At 39.2% G+C, this 27,776-nt stretch overlaps 1 protein-coding gene across 4 annotated transcripts in view; it reads right to left on the minus strand.

Moving 5' to 3' along the window:
* Positions 1-26,272, minus strand: part of LOC125462738 (AMP deaminase 2-like) — a 162,136-nt gene extending 135,864 nt beyond the window's left edge. Inside the window, exon 1 of one of the 4 annotated variants that reach the window (XM_048553026.2) lies at positions 26,066-26,272. In XM_048553026.2, coding sequence (XP_048408983.1) covers positions 26,066-26,075 — 10 coding nt within the window. In that variant the 5' untranslated portion in view covers positions 26,076-26,272. Of the gene's footprint in view, positions 1-6,262; positions 6,711-26,065 lie in introns of those variants that run through there. The other 3 variants (XM_048553025.2, XM_048553027.2, XM_048553024.2) reach the window with 3 other exon arrangements.
* Between the last annotated feature and the right edge of the window lie 1,504 nt (positions 26,273-27,776).

The raw sequence follows: 27,776 nt of genomic DNA on the forward strand, positions 1-27,776 counted from the left end.
CACCAGATCGTACGGATAGGAGTTGAGTTGAAAATTTAACTTGAATGATGGTACTTCCAGCATTGCTGCAGTCCCTCACTGCCACACAGACTCTCTGCTCAAATTCCTAAAGCACAATGAATGTGTAACAAAGGTTTACACTTGACTCCAGAAATTCAGTAATCATGCCAAAATCAATACAATTTTTTTGAGGGCCTCTGGCTGTTACCACTGAGTTTAAGAATCAATTCATGAATCAAAAATGTGGTTTCATTTGAAACTGCCCTAAAAAGAATCAATTAAGTCAATTAAGTAAACTGTTTGCAGAATAAATGCTTTGTACAGTGACTGAGGAAAATTAATTAGTGAACTGCCATCAACTATAATCTAGGAGTGGCTGAAGTTAAAATGACATAGGCAGGTGCCCTGACCTCAGTTATACTGTACAGGGAGAGGCATTTGCACATCTTGAGAACCTTTTCAAAAAGAGCTACCAACAATAACATGCAGCCAGAGTAAAACAACTAGGGCAACAGTAAGCCCATCAAGGTAACTCAGAATGGACCCAGAAGATGGAGACATAGTCTTAAATGAATACTTTGCATCAATCTTCACAATAGAAAAGGATAATGCAGGTATGAATATCACGGTGAAGAACTGTGAAGTATTAGGTGAAATTAACAGAGGAGGAGAAACTAGCAGGTTTTGTAGTCTGAGAAATAGATAAATACTCAATTCGGAATAAAATGTGGAAGGAGGCAAGGGAGGAGATATCTGAGGCCCTGATTATAATAAAACAGACAACAGTATAGCACAGTACAGGGTCTGTGACCCACAATGCTGTGCCAACCTATTATCCCACTAAGATCAATCTACCCTACATTTTACTATCACCATGTGCCTATCCAAGAGTCGCTTACACATCTCTAAAGTATCTGATTCCACTATCACTGCCAGCAGCGCATTCCACGCACCCACCACCCTGTGTAAAGAATTTGCTTCTGACATTTCACCATACCTTCCTCCAATCGCCTTAAAATTGTGCCCCCTCGTTATAGTTTAAATCCTCTGTGACCACAGGCAAAGTGTTGGAGCCCAGGACTTCCCAACATTAAAAAAACAAGAGTAGGAATAAAACCAGGAAACTTCAAGCCAGTAACTTTAACTTCGACGATGGGGAAGCTGTTGAAAAGAATTCTGAAGGATAGAATATATTTGCATTTGGAGAGGCATGATTAATCAGAAATAGTCAGAATTGATTGGTTAAACTAAGGTCTTATTTGACATATTTGTTCAATTTTTTTTGAGGTGGTAACTGGAGTGTTAACACAGGTAATGTATTTTATGCGATTTACAAGGACTTCAGAAGGTTTTTGATATGGTGTATCATGGTAGGCAGATCAAAGAAGTAACAACCCACGGGATCCAAGGCAAAATGACAAGCTGGATCCAAAATTTGCCAAGAGACAGCAAGATGCCAGTAATGATAAAGGGATGTTTCTGTGACTCAAAGCCTGATTCCAGTGGGGTTCTGATGGGCTCGGTTCTGAGGCTCTTGCTATTTATGGCATACATTCTGCATTTGAGTCAAATGCAGAAAGTATGATCAAAAAGTTCACAGAGCATGAGGAAGAGCTAACATGGCAAAGGACTGCACTATAAATGGGAGGATCCTGTAAAGTACTGAAGATCAGAGAGACGTCGATGTACAAATGGATGATCCCTGAAGGTAGCAGTGCCGGTAGATAATGTGATTAAGAAGGCATACACGATACTTGTCTTTATCAGCCAAAGCACAGAATACAAGAACAGAGAGGTTATGGTGATACTGTATAAAAAGTCGGCTTGATCACAACTAGAGTATTGTGATTATGCTGGTGAGGGTGCAGAGGAGATTTACCAGGACGTGGCATGGCCTAAAAAGTCTAAGCTGTGAGGGAAGGAAAGGCTGGTGTCGTTTTCTTTGTAGCAGCTAATGTTGAGCGGACACATGATAGCATGTACATCAGTTAATGAGGGGCACAGGTAGGTTGAATCAAGAGGTACATTTTTTCATCAGTCAAGGAATCAATAATCAAGGAGCATAGATTTAAGGTAAGAGTTAGAAGACCTGGAGATTAGAAGAAAAATATTTTCACTCAGTGCGTGATGGATATCTGGAACTCACTACCTGAAAGGATGGCTGCATCGGAAACATGTAGCAGTAACACTTAAGCAGTATTTAGATAGTTATTTGCACTGCCATTGCTATCAGGGCCAGGATTTGGAAAACAGGATTAATGCAATCAGATCTTGTGTAACTGATGCGACCATGATATAACAAATGGCTTCATTCTGTGCTGTAAATGTTCATGAGCCTATAAGTCAGGTACAAGAAATGCAAAGGGTTTCATAGAAAATCACATTCATCATATATTAGTACTTCAATAAAAAGGAATTTGTGGTTACACAGAACCTTTAAAGGTAGTAAAAATTAACAATGTGATCTCTGCTACATTGCATTTTGAACCAAATATTTTCCAATATTATCTATAAGATCTTAAATTCACCTAATGAATTATATCATTGCAAATCATGCTTCCTTATGAAGCCTATTAAAAACAAAATTCAGTTACTGACCCTTCATTTAATCACATTTAGATGCTACATTGTAGAATGATTTTATCCTTTGTCCTGGCTTGTACAATACTGAAATTATTACAGAAGTCCACGTTAAAAGTAAAACAAAATCCTGCAGATTGTGGGATGGGAAATAAAAACTTAAAATGCTGAAATAGCAGGTCAGGCAACATCTGTGGAGGGAGAAATGCAGTTAACGTTTCAGGTTGAATACCTTCAGACATCACTTCGATGAGAAAAACAGAACAACAACACATTACTTAAATAGATCAAGACTACAGAATGTCGTGGCACACAATAGGGAATCCCCCTACATGAGTCATTAACAAGTTAGCACAGGTGCAAAGTAGAATGGACAGCAAATGCTTTTAAAGCAAGGAAAATGGTGTAGAAAAAATTGGGAAGATTTGATACAATAGTACATAACATTGCTCGGACCATACCCACAATACAGCATACAGTATTAGTCTCCTTTAATTTAAAGAAAGATACAGTTGCATTGGAGGCAATTCAGAGAAGTGTCTCCAGATTTATATTTGGGATTAAGGAGTTATCACAAAAAAAATGACTATATTGGCCCGAAAGCCACTGGAGTTTAGAAGATTAAAAAGTGGTGTTATTGAAACACACAGGATTCTGGGAGGGCTTGGCAGGGTAGTTGATGAATACTTGCTTCCCCTAATATGAGGCAAGAACATCGTACAGAAGGAGGAAGATAGCAATCCTATGCACTTTAAAATTCATGCTTATCGTATGTTAGTGATGTAGGTCTCAAATCTTTGCAATTATTAAGAAACTTAAAAATCTTCTCAACTAAAAAGTTGCCATTTTGAAATAAAGTTTCTAATATGTTGACTTGTTCTTTTGATCTGTTTGGAAATGAGCTGAACTTCGAGCACTTCGTAGAGTTGCATATTTACTGACCTTGTGTCAGATTATATGAATAATCACACGCACTCACTGTTGGCCTCATGTCTTGTTTAACTATATAATAGTTCTAAGTGGTCATCATACCTTAGCATTTCCTAACCTGTATTTTTCTCTCCCTTTCTGGACTGGTATTTGTTGTGGTGAAATCACAGCATTTTGAAAGCTTTGCCAAGTAATCATTCCAAACGTGACCAAGTTGAATTTCAGCAGGCTGTTCATTTATTTGGTCTTCGCAGCTGAGCCCAATTCCTCCTACACATACACACTTTCCATCAAAACGTCACTGTTGAGTGATTAAGGTCGAGAATTCTAAGTAAATACTTCAGGTTTAATCCAACTACAAAGGGCAATTTAGCACTCTCAGCACTGCTTTGTTAACTTTGCACAGATTTCTGCGTTAAACTAAAAATGTTTCTCATCTGAACTATTACATTTGCGCTGCTTGGTACATTGAACCCGCTGAGAAATAATTTTTCTGGTGAACTATTTCTGATGTCAGAACAAACAAAAATGTAACAAACCATACTGTTAGATACTGAGTGAAATTATAACTGTTCTCAGTCCAGGCAATGATCTTGGGATTTTGTACAAAACCATTAGCCATTTCGTAGGGATTAAATATCACACAGCAGAATCCTGCAGTCAGCTCAGATAGATTTATTAATGTAATCTGCAGTACTGCAGGGAAGATAAACTGGTTTGATTGCAATTTGCACATCAGAAGTCAGACAAAAACGTTCTTAGCAGAATGGCATATTTTGATCCCTTTGTCCTTATGCAATATTTAAGTATTCAGAAATAAATTAAGCTAGAAAGTCATGATTGACTGCATTCAAGAAAATACTAGATATTGTTTTAGTTTGTACAACATGCTTTTACACAGAAATTTTATCCCAGGAAGCAGTTTGCACATACAAAGTGTAAACGCTATTTCAGAGAGATGCCATTAGTAATATTTTGGTACATTCACTGCAATTAGTAGCTTCTTATGGCAATAAGAATTTGTTACAGATTATTCTAGACAGTTTTATCGAAATGAGTGATCATGGCAAAAAAACAGTCTGACAAGCAAACAATTCTCCGCATACTTGACAATGTAAAATGTAATGATCATAGGAAACAGGAAGGTTGAGCCATTTGGTCTCTTGGTCCTGTTCCTCTTTTCATCAGCATCGTTGTTGATATGATTGTGATCTTAACTCTACTTTCCTGTCTCCCTCACATTTAACCCAACTACTTTTCTAGATCAATAAACTGCTTAATTCAATCTTGAATATATTCAGCAAAACAGCCTCCACGTTTCTCTGAAGTAGAGAACTCTAAAGAATAACAAATGACCTTTGAGAGAAGCGACTGTCCTTCGGCTCAGCCTTAAATAGACTCAACCTTTATTTCCAAATGGTGACCCCCAGTTTTATATCCCCTCATATGGAACAAATTTATTTTAGAACCTACCTTGTTCAGCCCTCTTAGAATCTTGTACTTTTCAATAAGATTACAACTAGTTCTTCTAAATTCCAATGGCTATTGGTCCAACCTGCTTATCCTCTTCTCATATGACAACTCTTTCATCCGGAATCAACCTAATGAACCTTCTCTAACTACAGTACCTCCAATTTTAACTGCTCCACTACTGAAAGCAGTGCTTTCAGTTGTCATGATCCTAAGCTCTGGAATTCCTTCTCAAAATGTTCTTGCCCTTCTCTCTCTCACCTCCCTCAAAGACATGCCTTAAAACATGCCAATGGGATCAATATTTTAGTCATCAAGTTATGTGGTACATGGTCAAATTTTGCTTGATAAGACACTTTACTAATTAATAATGTCCTACATAAATGTAAAATATTGTTTTAAAAAAATGAGCTAGCAGTCAGGAATGTATTATGCTTAGCAAAAGCATCAAAGATCTGAAACATGAACTGTTCTCTTCGCCTGCCCTGTCCTAGCAATTTGGTTTTGTTTCAGGCACTGCAGTATTTTGCTTTTTCACCCAACCTATTGTTGGATATCATTTTCATACATCCTTCAATGTCAAAAAATTGAAGCCAATCTAAAGTATGATCCTTCAATTTTTTTAATTCAAGAAATATTCACGAGAAGTAATTTTACTTTGACCCCTCTTGGTCAGTTGATTTAAAAGTCTATTTGTAGCAATGTATCATTATTTTTGATATATCTGATTTGATAGTGGTGCTATCTTAATTGAGAGGTTTGGCCTTAATCCATTAATTGGTGATTATTTATTCTATCATTTTAACAGAGATTTTCAAATTCCACGCACAACGCTCCAGCCCATCATGCGACCAATTAAAACCATATTATAGACCAAGAAAAAGAGATTTCATGCTCAACTGATGGATTGAAAACATATCAGCCTACAAGTAAAAACATTAACCTTCCCCATACCTTTAATCATTCAACTCCAATTAGCTAACAATAATATAAACAAGTGTTTTAATGTACACTACATCCTCAATAACAGTCGAATGTCTACATTTTGTTGATAAGGTTCCGAACAAACGCGATCATCAGCGGATCTAGAAACAAACCAGTTTCCGCTATTCTATGGCCAACACTAAATTCTGTTGAATTATGCAGAATAAAAAGAAGTATTTTCAATAAAGAGCTTTACTATTTGTTAAAATGGGCATATGGTAAGCGACCATACAATTGATCCAAAAGGAAAATGATTACCGCTGCTGATTCAAAAAAGAAAAACACTTTTTCTTTTTACCTGAGAGACTATCACCTGCGGGTTCAGCGTTTTGGAGGCTGCTTCTGCCGTGAAGCCTGGGTCGCAGCTTCTTGGCTCTGATGGGGATGGGGTCAGACATCTTGTCTCCACCGGAGGAGCGGGACGACTGAGAAGCAAAGCTGCAGCGGCAGTGGGAGGGGGAGGTAGGAGGCGCTGCCGCTCTTTGACGCGAATCAATCGACCAGCCCAGAACGGAGCAGCTTCCCCTCAGATTTCCGCTGCTGACACACAGAGGCGCCCGGGATTGCGGGTTAACGGACGGCCGGGCACTGCGGTCGAGGCACAGGCTCGGCCTCTGAAGGCAAGGCCGCCGGGTCGCTGCCCCTAGCAACGAGGCCTAGCCATAAATCCGCCTTTGTAACCAGCTCATACCCAGCAGGTAGCAATCGTTAAACTCTTATTTATGAACACCAGGTAGTTCGAAACTTAAAATAAGACGGCTTATTCTATGTTGTTCACTGTAATAAAAGACTGATTCAGTTCTCCCGATTTTGTTTGCTTCTGCAATTCTTAAAATACCTCATTAAAAATAAACTCTCACTAAGTAAACATGGTGACAGGCGTGGAGTGTTAACATCATGTTTTGGAACGATAAAATCACTCCTGTTTTGGCAAACAATCCCCTGGCCAAAAATACTTGGCTGTACAGTGTTGTGTTACCTTTAAAGTGTAAAGAGGAAATGGAAACACAGTTGTCACTGAATTGTCCAGAAGACGGTTTTGAACGGAAAGAAAATTTTTAATCCGCTTTCAAATTATTAAATTAGCTTTTTAATGTACCAACCAAATAAGTGACTTAATACAGTCAGAGAGATGCACGGTACAGAAACAGACTTTTTGGTCCAATTCATACATACTGACCAGATATCCTAAATTAATCTAGTCTCATTTGCCAGCATTTGGCCCATATCCCCCTGAACCCTTCCCATTCACATACCCATCTAGATGCCTTTTAAATGTCGTACTGTACTATTCTCCCTGCACACATCTCCCTCTGTGTGGAAAAAATTGTTGCTTAGTTCCCTTTTATATCTTTCCCCTCTCACCTTAAACCTATGCCTTCTAGTTTTGCACTCCCTTACTCTGGAGAAAACATTATTTATTTAGCCTATCCATGTCCCTCATGATTTTATAAACCTCTACGAGGCCACCCTTCAGCATCTGACACTCCAGGGAAAATAGTCCCTCACCCATTCAGCCTCTCCCTAGAGCTCAAACCCGTCAACCTTGGCACACCCTTGTAAATCTTTTCTGAACCCTTACAAGTTTCACAACATCTTTCTCATAGCAGGGAGACCACAACTGAATGCAGTATTCCAAAAGTGGCCCAATCAATGTCCTGTACAGCTGTGACATGACCTCCAAACTCCTATACTCGATGCACTAACCAACAAAGGCAAGCGTAGCAAATACCTTTTTTACTGTCCCGTTTTCCTGCACTCCCAGGTCTCTTCGATCAGCAACACTCCCCAGGACTTTACTGTAAAGCATATAAGTCCTGCCCTGATTTGCCTTTCTAAAACGCAGCACCTCACATTTATCTAAATTAAATGCCATCTGCCACTTCTCGGCCCATTCGATCAAGATTCCGTTGTATTCTGAGGTAACCTTCTTCACTGTCCACTACACCTCCAATTTTGGTGTCTTCTGAAAACTTACTAACCATACGTCCTATGTTCACGTCCAAATCATTTATATAAATGACAAAGCACTGGACCCAGCACCGATTCTTGTGACACACTGCTGGTTACAGGCCTCCAGTCTGAAAAGCAACCCTCCATCACCACCTTCAGCCTCTGACCTTCTAGCCAGTTCTGTATGTAAATGACTAGTTGTCCCTGTATTCCACGTGACGTAACCTTGCTAATCAGTTTACCATGAGGAACCTTGTCAAACACTTTACTCAAGTCCACATAGATCATGCCCACCATTCTGCCCTCATCAATCCTTTTCGTTACTGCTTCAAAAAACTCAAGTTAGTGAGACCTGATTTCCCATGCACAAGAGCTAATAATAATGGTTATAATAACACCCTCAGTATTAGTGAACAAAACTACGCACAGATGGAACATGAAGCCTTGCCTTTGATTTTTTTTTGAATAAAACAACTTCATGAATACTCATTGGTTGTCATTTCACAATCAAAACTGATCATAAGCATTGACAACTATTTTGATTTCAGTGCAGTTCAAATGCAGAGACAGACATCAATTTCATAAGAAAGAACTGCAGACTTTGATGTTGTCTGCTTATAAATATGACATTAAATACATATGGTCAGAATATCTTTTTAATGATGTGACGTCTACATTACCAAGCCATTATAGGTAAAGCCCAACAGTTTACACATTTCTTCTCTACCACAAATGAGCTACCAGACACAGCAGATGATATCGGTAGAACAAATCATATGGATTCCAAATTGAGAATAGTGTACATCAGTCATGGCACCAGCATAAATTCTGGATTTTGAAGTCAGGCGTGTTGTTTTTGTGAGAATAACTTATCCATGGATAAAAAGATTATTTCATGTGGTGAGTCAGTGTCATGACTCCTGAAAGATAAAGATTGAAATTGTGATGTAATCTTCATGATAATGCTCAGGTATGAACTTGGAAACAAATCTAGTGAGAAGCTATTGTCAGTGGCCAAGAATGGTATAGAAGACACAGCACAGAATATGTCCAGCTATAAAAAAACTGTCACTGGTACCTTTGCAATTGTGGAAATTGCCAGCTAAAGTGTGGTAGAGGCATCACATTGATTCTACAGAATTTGCAGGGGCAACAGCTGTAGATTGCCATAGATAACCAAAGTGGTTACTGGATTTCTGATCAATCAAAAACAACTCACAAACTTTGGGTATTTTGCATAGTCCAATTGCTGCTATAGGCTGCCAGATTACATTGTTTCCAACAGTGGATCTCATGTTTGTTTAAAAAAAACAAATTTCATGGAAATCCTATCAAGTAGCACCATTCTGCTTCAAATGGAGCAGCAGAGTGCGCAGTGTAAATTGTTAAGCTTGCACTTGTTAAAGCAAATGTTAGATACAAATTGAAATAAGCTTCAGATGTCTTGAAACAAAACACTTGCCAGTTTGTGATTCATTTATCATAATATAACTTGCACCATTACCGGCTGAACGCCAGCTTAATTGCTTCTTAGAAGACAGCCGAGAACAATTTTTTCATATCTGAACAATATTTGGAAGTCAGTTGATGAATAAGAACCCAGACAGAAACAGTTACGACATAAAAGGAAGAAGACCGAAGTTGAACTCAAATTTAGTTAAATTGAAACATCAAAAGTGGATGTAATGGCTACTGGGAAAAGTCATGAAAAAAATGTGGTCCTCACACAATTTAGTCAAGATGTTTGGTAATGGAAAGATTAGATTTGTTCATATAGATCAAAGTTTTACCGTAAGAGATTCATGAAGAAAAAGGAAGTCAGGAAGAATCAAAGGAATATCATGGATAATTGGGCTTTGAGTAACACTTCCACGTAGTCATTCATGTATGGCAGAAAAAATTGTCAGCGTTTGAATTTCTATGTGTTCTGCTTTGTTTTATATCTGTTGTGCAAATATATCACAGTGGGTCCCATTATTTAAGGGTCATAAACAAACAGGGTTCTTTTAAAACAATTCAATAATGGTTGTGGAAAAAATAGATGGACAACTTCGCAAAGATCAAAATTGAAAACTACATATTCAGGATATGTGACTTTACAAAAAGGTATGCAGGAAAGAAAAATGTTGGAGTAGCTTTGTTTACACACAATGGAGTAAGTACAATAGCAAGGGATTATCTTGGATCTGAAGGCGGAGAACACAAATTTATGGAAAGAAGAAATAACGTGGGGAAGAAGACACTGATGGGAATAGTGTATAGGCCACCTAACTAACAATATGGTAGGAAGAGAATAAATCAGGAGACAATGAGGGCATGTCAAAGACAATACATTAATCATGAGTGACTTTAATCTTCACATAGATTGAGAAATGTTAAATTGACCAAGGTAGCCATGAGAGAGAATTTATAGTGCACATGAAGGACACGTTCCAGAACAATATATAGTATATCCAGCCAGGGATCAGACTATTTTAGATCTGGTGATATGTAGAGACAAATTTAATAAATTATAGCAGACTAAAAGATTTCCTGGAATACAGAGACCATTATCATGGTAGAATTTAGCATTCAGTTTGAGAGAAGATAATTGAAGAACAATGGCAGGTGTTTAAGAAAATAGTTAATGGCTCACAATAAAAATATATCTCAGAAAAAAGGATTCTAGCAAGTAGATAAACCAACCAGGGATGTTAAGGATAGCATCTAATTGAAGGAAAAAAAAGTGTGCCAAAGTTTACTGACAAGTCAGACAATTGGGAAGGTTTTAAAAAACAAAAGATGACAAAGAAAAAGAAGAAAAAAAACTGAGAGGAAACATGAAAATAATATATTAAATTTATATATATTTTACATATATATGAAAAGGAACGGAGAGAACAAAGTGAACAGAATCCCCTTAGGCTGGGGAAATAATAAAGGGGAGCCAGGAAATGGCAGAGGAGTTGATTAAATACTTTGCATTGTTCTATACACAAAGACACAAATAGCATTCCAAAAATACTAAATATTCAAGGGGCATAATAAGGAGAATAAATAAATATAGTAACTGTTGCAACAGAAAACTATAGTATGGAAACTAAAGGGACTAAAGAAAATAAATCTCTTGGACATTATGGGATGCATCCTAGGATATTAAAGGAAGCAGCCAGAGATAGTAGATGCACTAGTAGTAATCTTCCAAGATTCTTTAGATTCTGGAAAAATAACGCAACGTTGGAAAGCTGCCAACATAACACCTTTTATTCAAGAAGGGAAACGATCAACTGTAGGCCAGTTATCTGTTCCTGGGAAAGTGTTAATTGTATATTATGAAGAATGGAATACCAGAGCATTTAGAAATATATAACATAATCATGCAGTGAAGATCATACCTTACAAATTCTTTGGGGAGATAAGCAGATAAAGATTATGCAATGGATGTAAAATATTGGATTTCTAGAAGGCATTTGAAAATATCATACGTTGGACTACTTAACAAAATAAGTGTCTGTGGTGTTAGGGGTAGTATATTGAATGTAGAAACTTCGAATCTAGAAGCATCAGAAAGCCATTCAACTTTTCAAATCTGCCCCATCATTCAGTAGCATCATGGCTCATCCTCTACCTCAATGCAAAATTCCTGCTTTCTCTCCATACACGTTGGTGCCTTTAATATCTAAAAAATTTTCTCAATCTGTCTTGAACATGTTCAGTGACTTATGTTGCAAAGACTTCCGTGTTAGAGAATTCCACAGGTTCACCACCTTTTAAGTGAAGAAACTTTTCCTCATATCAGTCCTACCCAGTATCCTGAGACTGATCTCCAGTTCTAGACTCCCGGACCTGGGTAAACAACCTTTTGTCCAGCAATATAGTTGGATGATTAGTTAAATAAGAGAAGACAGAGAGTTGGGATAAGGGGTGGCATTTTTAGGATAGCAACCTGTGACTAGTAGGGGTCAGTGATCAATGTTGGGGTCACAATTATTTACAAGACGTATTAATGACTTAGGTGAGGAAAGTGAATGTACTATGGCCAAGTTTTCAGATAACACATAAGGGTGTGTGAGGATGACACCGCCTGCAGAAGGATAAAGACAAGCGAGGGGAAAGATAGAATATAATGTGTGAGGTCATGCACTTCTGCAGGAAGAACAGAAGAGCTAAATATTATTTAAACAGAAAAAGACATGCACAGATTGATGTGGAGAGAGATAGTAGGAACTGCTGATGCTGGAGAATTTGAGATAACAAAGTGTAGAGCTGGATGAACACAGCAGGCCAAGTAGCATCAGAGGAGCAGGAAAGCTGATGTTTCGCGTCTAGACCCTTCTTCAGAAAATTGTTGAAGTCCTTGAGCATAAATCACAAAACGCAAGCATATGCATTCAGCAGATAGTAGGGAAGGGAAATGGAATGTGACTTGAATAACTTGAACAAATCTAAGAACTACGGGTAAAATGATCTAACAGTGTGAACTATGCTGAGCAAAAGCAGGAACTGGACTCCAATGTGTACTGAATATGCAGAAACTGCAGCATTTGAAAATGGCAGATCAATGGAAGCAGGAATTAGTCTTGGAAACAGGTGATGGCAACTGCCAATTCAGAAACACCACATGATGCAGCATTCAGATTTATGCGCAAAGGAACTACACATGCACAGAAAAAAACACTACTGAAACAGTTCATGGGGGGGGCGGGGTAGGTGTGAGGAAGACAAGGGGGAAAGTGAGGATAGGGTAGAGTGAAGCTGGCGATGGGGCAGGTAAGCGGTGGGGAATTGTGGTTGTGTGGGAGAGAAGACAACCAGCCCACCCATCTCCTTCCACAAACCACTCCCCCAACAGTTCCATCCTCCACTGCCCATCACAGCCACTCCATTCTCCCCTCCACAGCCCCAACAAACTTAAAGCCAAATCCATTTAAATGCATTTGCTCGAATTTATCACTACGTAATGGACATACATGCACTGTAAGTAGAAATGGCTTTTTTTATTAACAGTTTTCATAGTCCATTGTCAGCGTTCCCTTGTTATCCATTAATAATAGAAAACGGGTGAGGGGAGGGAGTTTACACTTTCCATTTCCATTTTGTATTTCAGATTTATATTTCTGATCCAGCATAAAGAGGAGTCAAGATGTCTTGTCTGCAAACAGTTTGAAGGTTTCACTGTGAACTGTACATTGTAGATGATGAATTTTAATGTCTAAGCAATTCCCCTCTGGACAATCTTTCCTGGATAAGGTAGTCAGCCTCAGTCACTAGATATTCCTTCAATTTTTCCTAAAAGTTTGACAACTTACAATTCATGTGATGTGGCAGCCTTTTAAGTGTCTCTGCTCATTTTAACTATTCTTGTCACATTCCCAACGTTCAAGACTCTTAATTTAAAGGTTAATCATCTATATTTTATTTAACAATTGTGAAAACAATAAAATTGCTAAAAATAAGAACTATTCTGCTAATAAATTCTCCAGTACAAAGTCCTTACCCGAAGTTGTGTTTTGAGTTCTAGTAAGATTTTAAGAATTTGCAATGTTGGCATTTTCATTGAGGCTATAGAAAGATATACATGTCATTTAAGGGCTAATGTTGCAGGGTTATATACCTTATTGAGGTAAAGACATTCCTGCCTATTCATCCCCCCCAATGACAATCAAACAAATTAGAAACAGGAGAAGGCCATTCAGCCCTTTGAGCTTGCTCTTCCATCCAATAAGATCATGACAGGATGTTGCTGGGAATGGAGGGTTAGATACATAAAAATAGACTGGAACTTCTTTCACTGCAGCATAGGAGGTTAAGGGGTGACTTTATTGAGGTTTATAAATCATGACAGGCATACATGAGGTGCATGACAAGGGTCTTTTCCCTAGGGTGAGGGAATTAAAAACTAGGGGGGCAGAGTTCTCAAGATGAGAAGAGAAATATTTAAAGACAATATAAGGGCACAATTTTTATAGAGACAGGATTTGTGTGTGGAATGAACTGCCAGAGGAAATGGTGGATGCAGGTACAGTTACATGGATACGTTCCTGAATAGGAAAGGTTTGGAGGGATAGGAGCCAAATGCAGGCAGGTGGAACTAGTTTAGTTTGGAAACATGGTTGACATGGACTCATTGGACCAAAAAGTCTGCTTCCATGCCACATGACTGACTGATCTGATTGTAACATCAACTTGACATTCCCGCCTACTCCAATAACCTCTCAACAGCTTGCATAAGAAGAATTTATCTATGTCTTGAAAATATTCAAGGACTCTGCTTCCACAACCTTTTCAAGGAGAGAGTTCCAAGGACTGTCAAGCCTCAGGAAGAAAAAGCTCTGCCTTGTCTTTGTTTTACTGAGTGACCCCTGACTTTTAAGAGGAACCTCAGTTCTAGATTCTCAAAATCGCTGTGTCAGGCATCTGTATCAGGTACTGAGTTAGCCTAGGTCTAGGGCACAGATCCATCTGACATCTTTTAGTCAAGGTAAATAACTTTTTTAACTGTCTTGGTAGCTTGGATGACTCTCATTCTATCAGATTTCAGGGGAAATAGGAAGAACTATTCCCACATTTGGGGAAAAGTCTCATTTTAATCTTGGAAATGTTCATTAAATTTCAAAGATCTCTTACAATTTCTTCCGGAGTTAAGTACAGCTTGACCCCAATAACATCTGAATCCACAAGTCATTTGACTTCTGGGAGTCACTTTGTGTCTTTATCCATTCTAAAGATAGATTAGCTTTCTTTACACAATTTACAATACTAAATACATATGAATGACAAGGCTTTGGGCTGCTATGACATGATCATGGCTTGGCATTATACATACTTTTAATCAAACTTCAGACATGTTATGAGACATCTTTTAAAGCAGGTGAGACTTGAACCCAGGTCTTCAGGGTCAGAGGCAGGGACCCTATCTGTGCCCCAGAGCTCTTGGCTTGGCATTCTAATCAACCTGTTCAGAGATGCTACTACACACCTCTGGATTAACTGATTATTGAACCTAAACCTCTTTGACACGGCCACTGCACTACAGGAATGTGACTTGGCATTATGGACGTGCTGCCATCACCATTTTCCAAACAGTGCTTGCCATGATCAAAGCCTTGTTTTACTGCCCCCCTGTGTCTTCCCATGAGAGTATCAATATAGAATGATGGACCACGTGAAAGAATAACCATTGCACTTGTAAGTATTTTGTGATATATGGAGTGCTTAAAGATTAATTCCCAGTCTCTGATTTTCTCAGGGAATCGCAGAAATTATATGACTGTTAAGGTTCAGTTTCTTCATGGTGGTAACCCCCAGAATGTTGATAATGTGAGATTCAGTAATGATCTGATGGTGGCCTCAGCTCCTATTCTCATCTACTCCTAATAACCTTGGACTCCTTTATTAATCAAAAATTATTTAATTCCACCTTAAAAAATATTCAGTGACACTTTCTCGACTGCTCCTTGTGGAAGAAAATTCCAGAGACTTCTGATCCTATGAGAAAAAGAATTGTCCTCTTCTTCAAGGGTAGCATGGTGGCTCAGTGGTTAGCACTGCTGCCTGACAGGCTAGGTGCATTGAAGGTAAATTACCCATGGTGTTCAGGAGTGTGTAGATTAGGGAGGTGCTGGGGGGTGGGTCTGGGTCGGATGCTCTGGGGATCGGTGTGGACTTGTTGGGCCAAAAGGCCTGCTTCCACACTGTACGGATTCTATGATATGATTCTCTGATATACTTCTGACAGGATCAGATGTGTTAATTGCACAATTCTTGAGCAATTCTTCCATTAAAGTCCTGATAGCAGCCCAGTGAATAATGCATTTAAGCAGAAGAGAAAACATTCTGTACAAAGACTGTCATTCGGAACTACTGAAATGTCTATCTCACACACAAAAATCTTACATACTGTCCCTTGTTGTGATAAAGATGGAGCTCTATGTTGTTTCTATGGCAATAGATTGAGCCAATGTAAATCATCATAATCTTCCTGTGACCCATTATGCAACACATTAGCATTTTGATGATTCATTGTTTAACTGACAGCAACAAAATTTTATTTAAAAATATATTGCCCCATTCTCACTTTTTTTTGGTGGGAATACAAATTGGCTTCTTGTATTTAGCATTCCCCCCACCCACATCTCTCTCTCTCTCACACACACACACACACACACACACACACACACACACACATCATTTTGTTTTTCAGAAAGCAGTACAGAGTCATGATGACTGCAATAATGTTCACTTCGAGCCTACATAGTGTCACCTGATGAATGACAACCCTTTAGTAATAATAGAGTAAAGGTGGATTAAATTAGAATCATGCACATATGAGATGGAGTTCAATTTCTAAATAATTAAGTGCATTGTTTTCAAAATATTTAATTAAAAAAACAATTTCTGATATAGCACTGCACACATATAATTTTGTTATTTTGTATTTTCCCCAAGAGATCTATAGGAAAGTAAATCTATTTACCATATATTAACATTTAAAACAAACAGTGTATTCAAAATATAAATACAAAGGCATCTGATTAACTGAATTATTCAAACTGGTTTTACAACTTGAATGCACTACCCAAAGCGTAAAGTGCTATGAAAGAATTTATCAAGAAATGGCAGCCACTTAACCCTACAACAAGTCACACACTGTGGTTTAAATATATAATTTGTTATGAATCAGGTCCATTTTTAAAACAAACATCTCCACTTGTCTGAACAAATCTGCAATCTGTCTCACTCAGCCATCATCAATTTACTCTAAAGATATCTACAGTGTTGACAAGCCAGCAGCAACTCTGAGCTGTCCACTCGATTATCAATGTATTATGTTAACAAAGAACTAAGTGGAGTTCACTTATGGTTACGTGGCAGATAATGAAAACACTGCAGTTTCTCAATCCGCTTGCCATGTTATTGGATGGAAAATAGTAACCTCAAAACTACCTACCTAATGCAAACGATTTGGAGCATTAGTCTCCCTTTGTTAGTCCCGTGAAGTGAACTGAATGTTTCTCATAGGTCAATGTATAATCATGTTTCTTGTTATTAACAATTATAATCACATTTATATTCCAGATCACTTCCAGTGAAAGCATTTGGCATTTCAATCATGCGCAATTGCTCCAAAATTGAAAAGGCAACTTTAAAGCAACTACAATGACACAGTTGGTGGCAAGTTATATTTTGTGATATTGTGATGTTTCAGAATGTTTCAGGGGTGGACGCTAGGAAGTTGTTTCCGTTAGGCGGGGAGACTAGGACCCGTGGGCACAGCCTTAAAATTAGAGGGGGTAAATTTAAAACTGAAATGAGACGACATTTCTTCAGCCAGAGAGCGGTGGGCTCGTGGAATTCATTGCCACGGAGTGCAGTGGAGGCCGGGACGTTGGATGCCTTCAAGGCAGAGATCGACAAATTCTTGATCTCAAAAGGAATCGAGGGCTACGGGGGGAGTGCAGGGAAGTGGTGTTGAAATGCCCATCAGCCATGATTTAAATGGTGGAGTGGACTTGATGGGCCGAATGGCCTTACTTCCACTCCTATGTCTTATGGTCTTATGGTCTAATGCCACATTGCTGGATTTAACAGATTGGCTAATGTTGGTCAAATCCAACATGTGGGAAGATGTCCTACAGTAGAACTCATTGGTTTTAACCTCTCTCAAACACAGTGTACAGAATTCAAGCGTAATGTTAACATGGCACAGAAAATGTGACCACTTAGTCCAATAATTGAAGATGAGGAATGGCTAAACATATGGATCAAAAGCAATATTTCCTTTAAACTATACAGTGTAGACACACAGCTGCTCTGAACGTCCACACATGCTGAACTGCATGCCAATTCTAATTTCAGAAGTTGCTGCCGCGTGCAGACCTTGGAGGTCCATGCAAAAAAAAAGGAACATTGATCAGGAGCCAGTCAGCCCTTCAGCCTGCTCTACCAGTTCATAAAATCATGGCTGATCCATATTCCTGCCTATCTCTGGCAACCTTTCAACCTAAAGTTTACCGTGAATCTATGCTTCCACCATCTTTTCAGGAAGAGAGTTCCAAAGACTCATGAGACTCAGGGAAAATAATGCCTAATCTCTGTTTAAAATGGGCCAGTATTTGATGCATATCCCTAACTGTCCTTGAACTGAGTTGTTTGTTAGGCTATTTCAGAGGATAGTTAAGATCTAGCCACATTGCTTGTGGCTTTAGAGTAACAGGTTGGCCAGACCAGGTAAGGATGATAGTTTTCTCCCCCTAAAAGACCTTAGTGAATTTTTATAACAATCAATGATAGCGTTAGTAATGGAAATTATGAAACTATCTTAATATTCCAGATTTATTACTTGCTACATGCAAATTCTATCAGATGCCATGGTGGAATTTAAACCCATGAATCCTTGGGATTACTTGTCCAGTGATATCATTATTATGTGTCCAAGTTACCACATTCTTACTTATAAGCTTCCCATTGTAAACTCCTCACCAAAAGGCATTTTTGATTACAGCATGCCAGATAACAAAAATAATTTTTCATTCGAGCAAGTATGCGGTTAGTTGCAGATGAAGTTTCCAAATTAAAGAATGGAGTAAATTTGAGTTCTCAAGGTCAGTCGAACAACAGGGAATTAGAATATTGCCAGGAAGAAAGCAGATACAAACCATCAAAACAGAAAACTACAAGCAAGAAAATACATGATACAGTTCAAGTGTTTAGAAAGACAAATATAGTTACTGGTATAAGTAGTGTTCCATTTTCAAGCCATTTAATTATAGCTTTCATATTGTAAGCCAACAAAATCAGAGACAGCATTCAAAAAAACATTTGGGGATATATGATATACTCACAGAACCATTGTTGACAAATGATTTTAATGATTATTTATTTTAATGGATATGTGCATTTCCTCCCTTTTATCTGACAATGCTGATTCATCCTGGGTAGAAGCAGACATGCCAACCTCACCCAAAATAATTTCTGTTCATTTAGGGGTCTAAACATGACAATCAGCAGACTCTTCACTAGTGTGGACAATAGAATGAGGACTGATTATGGCCTCTTCCAATTCAATGTACACATTCCAGAAAGGGCTGCCGATCAAGAATAAGAAACTTGTCCATTGTTGCTTCTCTTTGTCCCAACAGCATTGAGGCCAGCTGATGAACCAACACTGCGAACTCAAGTCAAGATCAGATAGGCAGAAAGACAAAGTTAACATTCCAGGGGCAATGATTCTGTTTTCATATTGATCTGAAACATTAACTCTTTCTCTTCCTGCATTTGCTACCTCTCCTAATTTTCAGTAGCTTTTTATCTTTTTATTTAAATTTCCAGCATCAGTAATGTCTTATGTTTAATCTATTTTTTTGGCTAAAAGCGCATTGTATCAAGTCTTTAGGGTTATTCACTGTGAGGCCTGGTGATATTTCCTTGCTGTACCTTATCAACTTTGCCTGTAACTACTTACTGCACCCCATGGAATGCCCCTTGTCCAATTCTTGTCCCACACTGCCAAGAGCCACTTCTGGAAGAACTCATTATTGCTGGGATGCCTGGAGTTGACCAGCATCCCTGGTCCCAGCACTATCCTTAAAAGGCCATTATGCACCTATACAAGCACTGTCAGTCTGGAAGTGCTCTGCACAGTTTCTGTCATGTGCCCTGGACATGATATATGAGGCACCCCACTTTGTGGGCAGGGATCTGAAGGTCCTGCTGGATGGACAGGTAGGATATCCTCTTCCACTGAGTAATGGTAGAGGGGACCCTGGCAGCAGACCATCCCATGTTGGTCCAATGTGCCACATGCATCAGTGCAGTCTCAGCCATCTGGACCTATGTACAGTGATGCAACAAGAAGATCAATTACCTTTTCCCCTGTGCCAAATTAAATGCCACTTTCCTCTATCAGATACCTCATACTCCATCTCTGCCACAGTACCCATCTCCCACCAGAGGGAGGCTCATGCTCTACCACTTTCACCATCAAATGCAATATCCAGTACCTGTCACCATTAACCCTGCATATCCTCCACGCTGCCTGATCACTCATTTAGGATACTTCCCCATTTGCACCAAAAATAACAGCTGTGCCACCTGTTTTTATTCGCCCTTAATACCAGCTCTCTCATTCTAGGAGAATTAAGCAGAAAGAATCAAAATGGGTAGTGGGTTGCCTGTCATCTGGCTCCTCACCCCTTATGTGGAAAACATTCTAACACTGACTACGCCTAGTAGCTGACTGACCATGTCTAAGCCTTGGACTGGCAATGGAGGGTTCCTTTGACTTACTGAGCTAGGACTTACTGAACAGAGCCCATCCCCTTTCACATGACTAAGGACTGCTGATAACCATGACAAACTTCCTGGCTTTTCATCTGTAGTCAGCAGCATAGCTATACAGCAGCAATGTGAGCCTATTAACTCTGGATGAAGGGCTAAAGCTTAAAGTGAGTGAGCGCCATGCAAACAACTGAACAAGCTGGAGATGCATCCTGGTGCAGTCCGTGAGCAAGGTGTGTGTCCCTGAACACATAGTGACTTTGCAGTAGCACTACAATGATAGTAGCCAGTACAGCAATGAAGCATTCTGCAAGTGGAATGGAGATGTGTCACAAGAGTTCTTAAAAGCTGCTACTTGTTAGATACCAATGTCCATAACCATGGGGTGCACTGATAATTGGTGCCCATGAAGCATGCCCTCTGATGCTGTGACCCAATGTCCAATACGGAAGTCCTTTGGAGCAAAAGATGAACTGGTGTTGCCAGTTACCTGCTCTGACAAGAATTCTCAACATGCAGATTTTTGACTCATTTGGAGTTACAAGAATCTGAATATTAATGAGGTAAGTTGTGGCATTTAAAAGCTATAATCCCCTTTAAATCAGCAACTCTACTACCTACTGAGAAACTTGCATCATCATTTGGCATATGCACGAAAGAGGCAGCACATTGCTCCTTATGTCAAGATAAGCCTCATCAGACTTCTCATGCAATTCTGCAACAAGTCTGACCAAAGCCCATGTCACTCAGATCCCTATAAATTGATACCAGCCTACCCAAGACACACGTAAACTGACACATACATGTATGAAAAACTGGCAGCATAAGATGAATTGGTGATTGTATCAACATTTAAGATTAGAGTGGTGTCTGAGAATTTATTAAATCAATCAGAGATAGTAGGAACTGCTGATGCTGGAGAATCTGAGATAACGAGGTGTACAGCTGGATGCACACAGCAGGCCAGGCAGCATCAGAGGAGCAAGAAAGCTGACGTTTCAGGTCTGGACCCGAAATTTTCTGAAAAAGGGTCCAGACCCGAAACATCAGCTTTCCTGCTCCTAAGATACTGCCTGACCTGCTGTGTTCATTCCGCTCTACATCTTCTTATCTTAAAAAAATTCTGTTCCTGGATCACAATAATTCTTTAAGATTTGAGGTAAAAAGAATTGTAGAAGTTGGAAATCCAAAACAAAATCAAAAGGACGCAAGAAACACTTAACGGGTTGTTAGCATCTGACTAACTGGGTTCTGATGAAAGGTGTGAATTTGAATCTTTAACCTGGTCCTCTTTCAGTTTCTGAAGTACATTTCGTGTAGTTTCTGTGCCTTTACGAAACAAACGCTGGTGAAAATTTTTTTGAATATTATAAATAGCACATGTAAATGTACAATTTGAGTATTGCGTACAGTTCTAGTCACCGCATTATAAGAAGGATGTGGAAGCTTTGCAGAGGAGATTTACTAGGATGTTGCCTGGTATGGAGGGAAGGTCTTACGAGGAAAGGCTGAGGGACTTGAGGCTGTTTTCGTTAGAGAGAAGAAGGTTGAGAGGTGACTTAATTGAGACATATAAAATAATCAGAGTGTTAGATAGGGTAGATAGGGAGAGCCTTTTTCCTAGGATGGTGACAGCGAGCATGAGGGGGCATAGCTTTAAATTGAGGGGTGAAAGATATAGGACAGATGTCAGAGCTAGTTTCTTTACTCAGAGCGTAGTAAGGGTATGGAATGCTTTGCCTGCAACGGTAGTAGATTTGCCAACTTTAGGTACCTTTAAGTCATCATTGGACAAGCATATGGACGTACATGGAATAGTGTAGGTTAGATGGGCTTCAGATTAGTATGGCAGGTCAGCACAATAGAGGGCCGAAGGGCCTGTACTGTGCTGTAATGTTCTATTTCAGACACTTGGAAGAAACAGAGTAGTTTGTACCAGTGATATAATTATATGGGTAGCTAAGACAAAGGAATAATGTTATTGTTTAACATCACAAGAGTACATTCTAATTACTGTGTGCTGTGCTTGAGGTTTCAGATTTTCAGGTTCAAGTGAAGGTTTAATATGAATCACTACAGCATCCATTACTTATGGGTGGGATGGCAAGCAACATGCCAAGTTTCAATACCTCCCACGTCAGTTTGCGATGACAGCTGGGGAGGTGGATAGTGTCATGGATCATGGTAGGCATTGTAAATCAAAAAATTGTGACTTTGTTTTTTCCAACATTAAATTCTGACTCAGATAATAGTTGGGGACTTTAACAAGTCTTTTCCGTTAGGGAAGTACAGAACACAAATGGACAGTGATTCCATTTGCACAATATCTGAGAAAAAGCAGATAAATTGTGAAGAGGGGAACTCAAAGTTATGTGCAAGTGGCAGACATGAACAGAACCAAGCAACAGCAGTACCACTGAATTACAGAGGAAAGAAACAAAAATGAAGATTTCATGGTCATCAGCAGCAAAGTCGATGAGGACTGATACATTCTTATTTTTGACTCCAAGCAGTGCGATCACAGTGGTGTGGCACAATGAAATTTGGATTTGAATGCAAAACTTGCATTGGCAATTGTGGGAGAGTTGCAACCTAGCTGTTCAAGAGTAGTACTTCGTGGAAATTAGAGATAGAGGGAAGGTCAACGATTATATTTTTTGAAAAAAGTGAAGCACTAAAACCGGGCATTTTAAATTCAGCCCCAAAAATCTTTTGAAAGATTAGGTTTAGTATGTAACTAAGTACTGGGAGCAGAATGATGAAGATAGCATTCATGGACATCTGAAGACAGGAACAAGAGTTGTAAAGTGGGTGTGCTGGAGACATCTATCAGAGCAGGTGCTTGCACACTCACAGTCCTAATATTAAGCACAAAGGTGAGATTTCCAAAACTTCAATACCTTGCCAATGCTCAGCAGGTAGCATGCTTACCTTCAAGTCCCCCTCTAGAGATCTGCACACAAAAATCTCAGCTCATACTCCGTGGTACTGGAGGAATGTTGCACTCTCAGTCGTGCTGCCTCCACTCTTAGAATTAAAGATCCAATTTCATTATTTTGGAGAGACAGGCATTTTACCCCATTATCCTGATCATCATTTATTTTCCAATCAACTTCACAAAAAAAGACTAATCTTGGTTGTTATCACATTACTATTTGTGGGACCTGCATCACATTAACTGGTTGCTGTAAATCCTACATTAAAACTATAACAAATATTTGGAAATGGCTGGAATGCATTCTGGGATGGCTTGGGTTGTGAAAGGCACCATGTCTTCCCATTGTCCGCACAACGGGATAATGGATTTTTTTATATCAGAAATAAAAACAGAAATTGCTGGAAAAGCCCATCTTCAGAACATTTCATGTCGCTGAACTCAAAATGTTAACTCTCTCTCCACAGATGCTGCTGAACTGGCCGAGTTTGTTGAGGTTAATGTGATTGTCTGTTTGAATAAATATGCACTGTGATATATTATTTTGTGCTAAAATTCCTGCTGTGAACTAGATAAACATCTGTGATCTGATCTATATGTCATATAAACAAAACACTGTATTGTTCTGTGAGCTATATGCCCTGTATTTATTTTTCCTAACAGTGTGAAGTAAAATGTCTATTCCCGAGGCCTTGCTTTCAGCAAGTATTTTGCAAAGTCAGCCATGCGAAGCCCATTACAGACCTACATGAGAATTTGTCAGTAGTTCTTTGTTATACATTAAAGCACAGAATCAGGCCTTTCAGTCCATCAACATTGTACTTGTGTTGTCTGAATAAAATTAATCAAGGTGCTGGATTCATTTGAGAATCAGTTTGATATTACAATAGGGGATAAGTTCAAGGGCACTTTCATTTGAAGAACAAGGAATTCCCGTCAGCTGGAATTATTTTGTGATATCATGAGCAACTTAATCTCATTTTTCACTGCATGAAACATGTAATCTGATTTAATTTTCCTGCTCACTTCCTATGGGTTTAAAATTCTACTACTCTTGCACTATTTATTAAATATTTTATGTTTCCCTCTGCTGCCTCCTCTGCACTAATTCCAAATAAAGAAGCACTAGCACTAGCACCCCCGGAAGTCAAAAGAGCAGTATGTTTGCCTTTACAAATGATGCACTTTCCAAACAACGTCAACAACCCTGTGCACATTCTTTCCAACTCACTTTTTTTTAATGTATTCATGCGATGAGGGCGTTCCTGGCAAGGTTGGCATTTATTACCCATCTTGAATTGCCCTGAGAACAGTTAAATGTCAACAGTAGGCCAGATCAGGTATGGATAGCAGGTTCCTTCCCTAAAGGGCATTAGTAAACCAGGTGTGTTTTTCCTCTGGCAATTAACAATGGACTCATTAGACTATTAATTGCAGATTTTTATTGAAGTCAAATTCCACCCTGTACCACAGTGGGATTTGAACCTGGATACCCAGAACTTTAAGCCTGCATCTGTGGATTAACACCCTAGTGATAATACCATTAGGCCACCGTCAGTTTAAGAATACTGTATAGCAGTTTTGTTTTTTTATATGTAATGACTTCCATCAAGTGATCAGTATACAGAGGACTTTCCTCCTTGTTTGACCAAATTCCATCCTACATTTTATTGAACTTCATGGTTCACCTCTATCAGTACATGAATAACCTACCACTACTACATGATCAGGAAAATTAGGTATTATTTGCCCCATCTTGTGAACTATGAATACTTTTTAAAAACTCATTCATGAGATATGGATATCGCTTGCAAGGTCACATATGTTGCTGATTCCTAATCGCCTTCTAACAGATGGATGTAGCCCATGTTCTTGAACCACTGCAGTCTAACTTGTGTAAGGGTGTCCACTGTTAGAGAGTTACAGGATTTTGACCCAGTAACAGCAAAGGATCAGCAATATAATTACAACCTAGGATAGTTTGTGGCTCAGAGGAGAACTTGCAGTTGATATTGGTGTTCCCATACATTGGTTACCCCATCCTTCTAGCTGGCAGAGGTTGCAATTTTATAAGATACTGTTGACAAAGCCATAATGAATCACTCCAGTGCATCTTACAGATGGCACACACTGTGTGAAAGTGAAGGAATGGTGAATTTAATCCATGTCAGGACAGTGTGTGGTACAGAGGCAAATGTGCCAGTGGTGATGAATTCATGGAAGGAATGGGAGGTTGTTTGGGGGAAGAGGGAGCCAAGGACAGTCAGCGAAGAGATATGTAGGTATGTGAAATTGGGAGGTGGCAAAAAGGGACCAAGAATGGAAGAAGGGGTTGAAGAAATTGAGGAAGAAGGGACTGAGATAGGAGGGGGGAAATAGTTGGTATGAAGAGGGTTGTGATGGGAAGAGGAGGATGAAAGCAGGAAAAAAGGGTGAAATTCATCTGCCATGCTGGGGCTAAAGCATGCGTATTTCAGAATGTCAGGATACAAGGGTTTGGTCAATCTACTTAATCTCATTATTTAATCTTTTAAGGGCAGAATCATATCTAAATTTGAACCAGATGTGAATGTTGATTCAGCAATGCTTTCAGATGGAAATTGATTAAGAAACAACTCCGTTGCATGGTCAAAAACCCACCAACCCTATTTCTGTTGACATAAGGACTTCAAAACTGTGCTGATTTAGCACCAAGATGGTTGAAACATTTTGCAACTTGTTCATCTGCGTTCATTTCGTTGTGAAATTCTTCTCCACACACGTAACTTGGGTTTGGAACCCATTTAGAGTTTAGTCCAAGACACTTCATCCCCATCCAGTAAAACGCCAGTGCCTTTTTCGCGACAAGTTTAGAAAAAGGGCTGAAACCTAAGATTTATGAAGAAGTCAAGCCACTCATAATCGAATGGATCTCTTTACACTCGAGTTTTACGTGAGTTTAAGAAATGTACTCACCTGTGGCCATAATGTAATTTTTTTCGGTCGGACGAAAAGTTGATTTTTTTTAAAAAAAGGCAACTCAACGGAATTCCTCTCGATCACGTTACACCTCCAGAAGCGCAATGATTAAAACTTCGCACTTAAAAAAATGAAATCTAGAACTTTGAAAACAAATACAAAAGCAAAAAATAGTTCAACAACTCCTGCGGCCAGAGAGCGGGCTGACGGAAACAGAATTTGCGCAGTTCTCTTCCGTTTCCTTAAAACATGCATCTGACGCACAATATGGATCAAAACATCAAATCGTTAAATAAAAAGAAGTCAGTCTCGGCCTCTGACAATTCAAAAATATCATTCTCTGACCATCGATCCCAAGGAGAAAAATTAATAGTTTCGTAAGGTATCGGTTACATTCTCTCCGACTGAATCATTAGGACGTGGGTGCACAGTTTGTTAGATAATTATTGTTACATTATTCTTAAAGAGCTAGGCATCAATTCCTAAGCGAATATTCACTATTGCACTGCAGAGTCACAATGACCCAGAACTCCAGATAGGAAGCAAGTGAAGAAACTCTGACTGGAGTTATGTGCTGGGATTATGTTGAAGTGCCAACGTAGCTGACTCTGGGCGATTTGCCCAGAAAGTTGAAACTTTCGATGGGCAAGCACCCAGTATTTGGAACCCTCTAAACACGTGCACAACTCTGAGTTAGAGATGATGGAGAATTCCTACTGACTCGGAAGAGTTCAAACCTACACCAACTATAAAACTTGATTCACCGATGTCCCAAGGCTGAGAAACCATCCATAACCACCTCCGCGCCCACCCCCCACCCCAAACAAGACCCCCAACACCTCAAAAACCAACCTGCTCTGATTCTACCCTTGGACCAGATTTCCCTGTCTCAATAAGCCACCCCTAAGACTTGGGAACAGAAGTAGGCCATTAAGCCTGTGGCGTCTGCTCTGTTATTCAATGGGGTGATGATTGATAATTCTCAACTCCCCTTTCCTGCCTTAACTCCATGACCCTTGATTCCCTAACTGATTAAAAATCAGTCTATTTCAAACATGAATATATCTAATGACCCAACGTCAACAGCCTTTTGGGGTAAATAATTCACCAATTGTGACCTGACCCACGTTCCCATATCCCAGATCCCCTGAGTTGACTGTAATCCCCAGGATTCAACACCCCCAGACTACCAATCCCTCCCTGACCCCAAACTGCTGTCTGATTCCTCTCCTAATGTGTCCCAAGATTTGACCCCTTATTCTCCTCCAACAGTCGCCCTGGATCAGTTGCCATTAACTCCCTTCCCAGCAACTACTCCCCCCATTCACTGTAAGCCTTCATCCACTTAGCTGCCACCTTAGTCATCTACCAGCTGCCATGTTATGCACCGGCCACGCTAACCCTTGCCAACTACTTTATGCAGCACAATCATTCAATTGAATGAATTAATTAACACTAAATATTAAATAACAATGGCAATAAATCTTTTGAACGAAATTTAGAAATTCATTACACTTCCAATTAATTAATTAAAAATAACTTTAAATGCTTAAAATAAATAGAAAGAAGCTATGTAAAAACCCCAAAAAAATGCTCCATACATTTTATTACACTTACCTTGAAGTATAAATCTCTAAGATGGTTACTGCTGACATTTGAGGACCTTCCCAGAGTGGGGGTGGAGGGAGGAGGTGGTTCACTTATCTCG

The sequence above is a fragment of the Stegostoma tigrinum genome, chromosome 21 (genome assembly GCF_030684315.1).
Source record: "Stegostoma tigrinum isolate sSteTig4 chromosome 21, sSteTig4.hap1, whole genome shotgun sequence".
NCBI classification, from domain to species: Eukaryota; Metazoa; Chordata; class Chondrichthyes; order Orectolobiformes; family Stegostomatidae; genus Stegostoma; species Stegostoma tigrinum.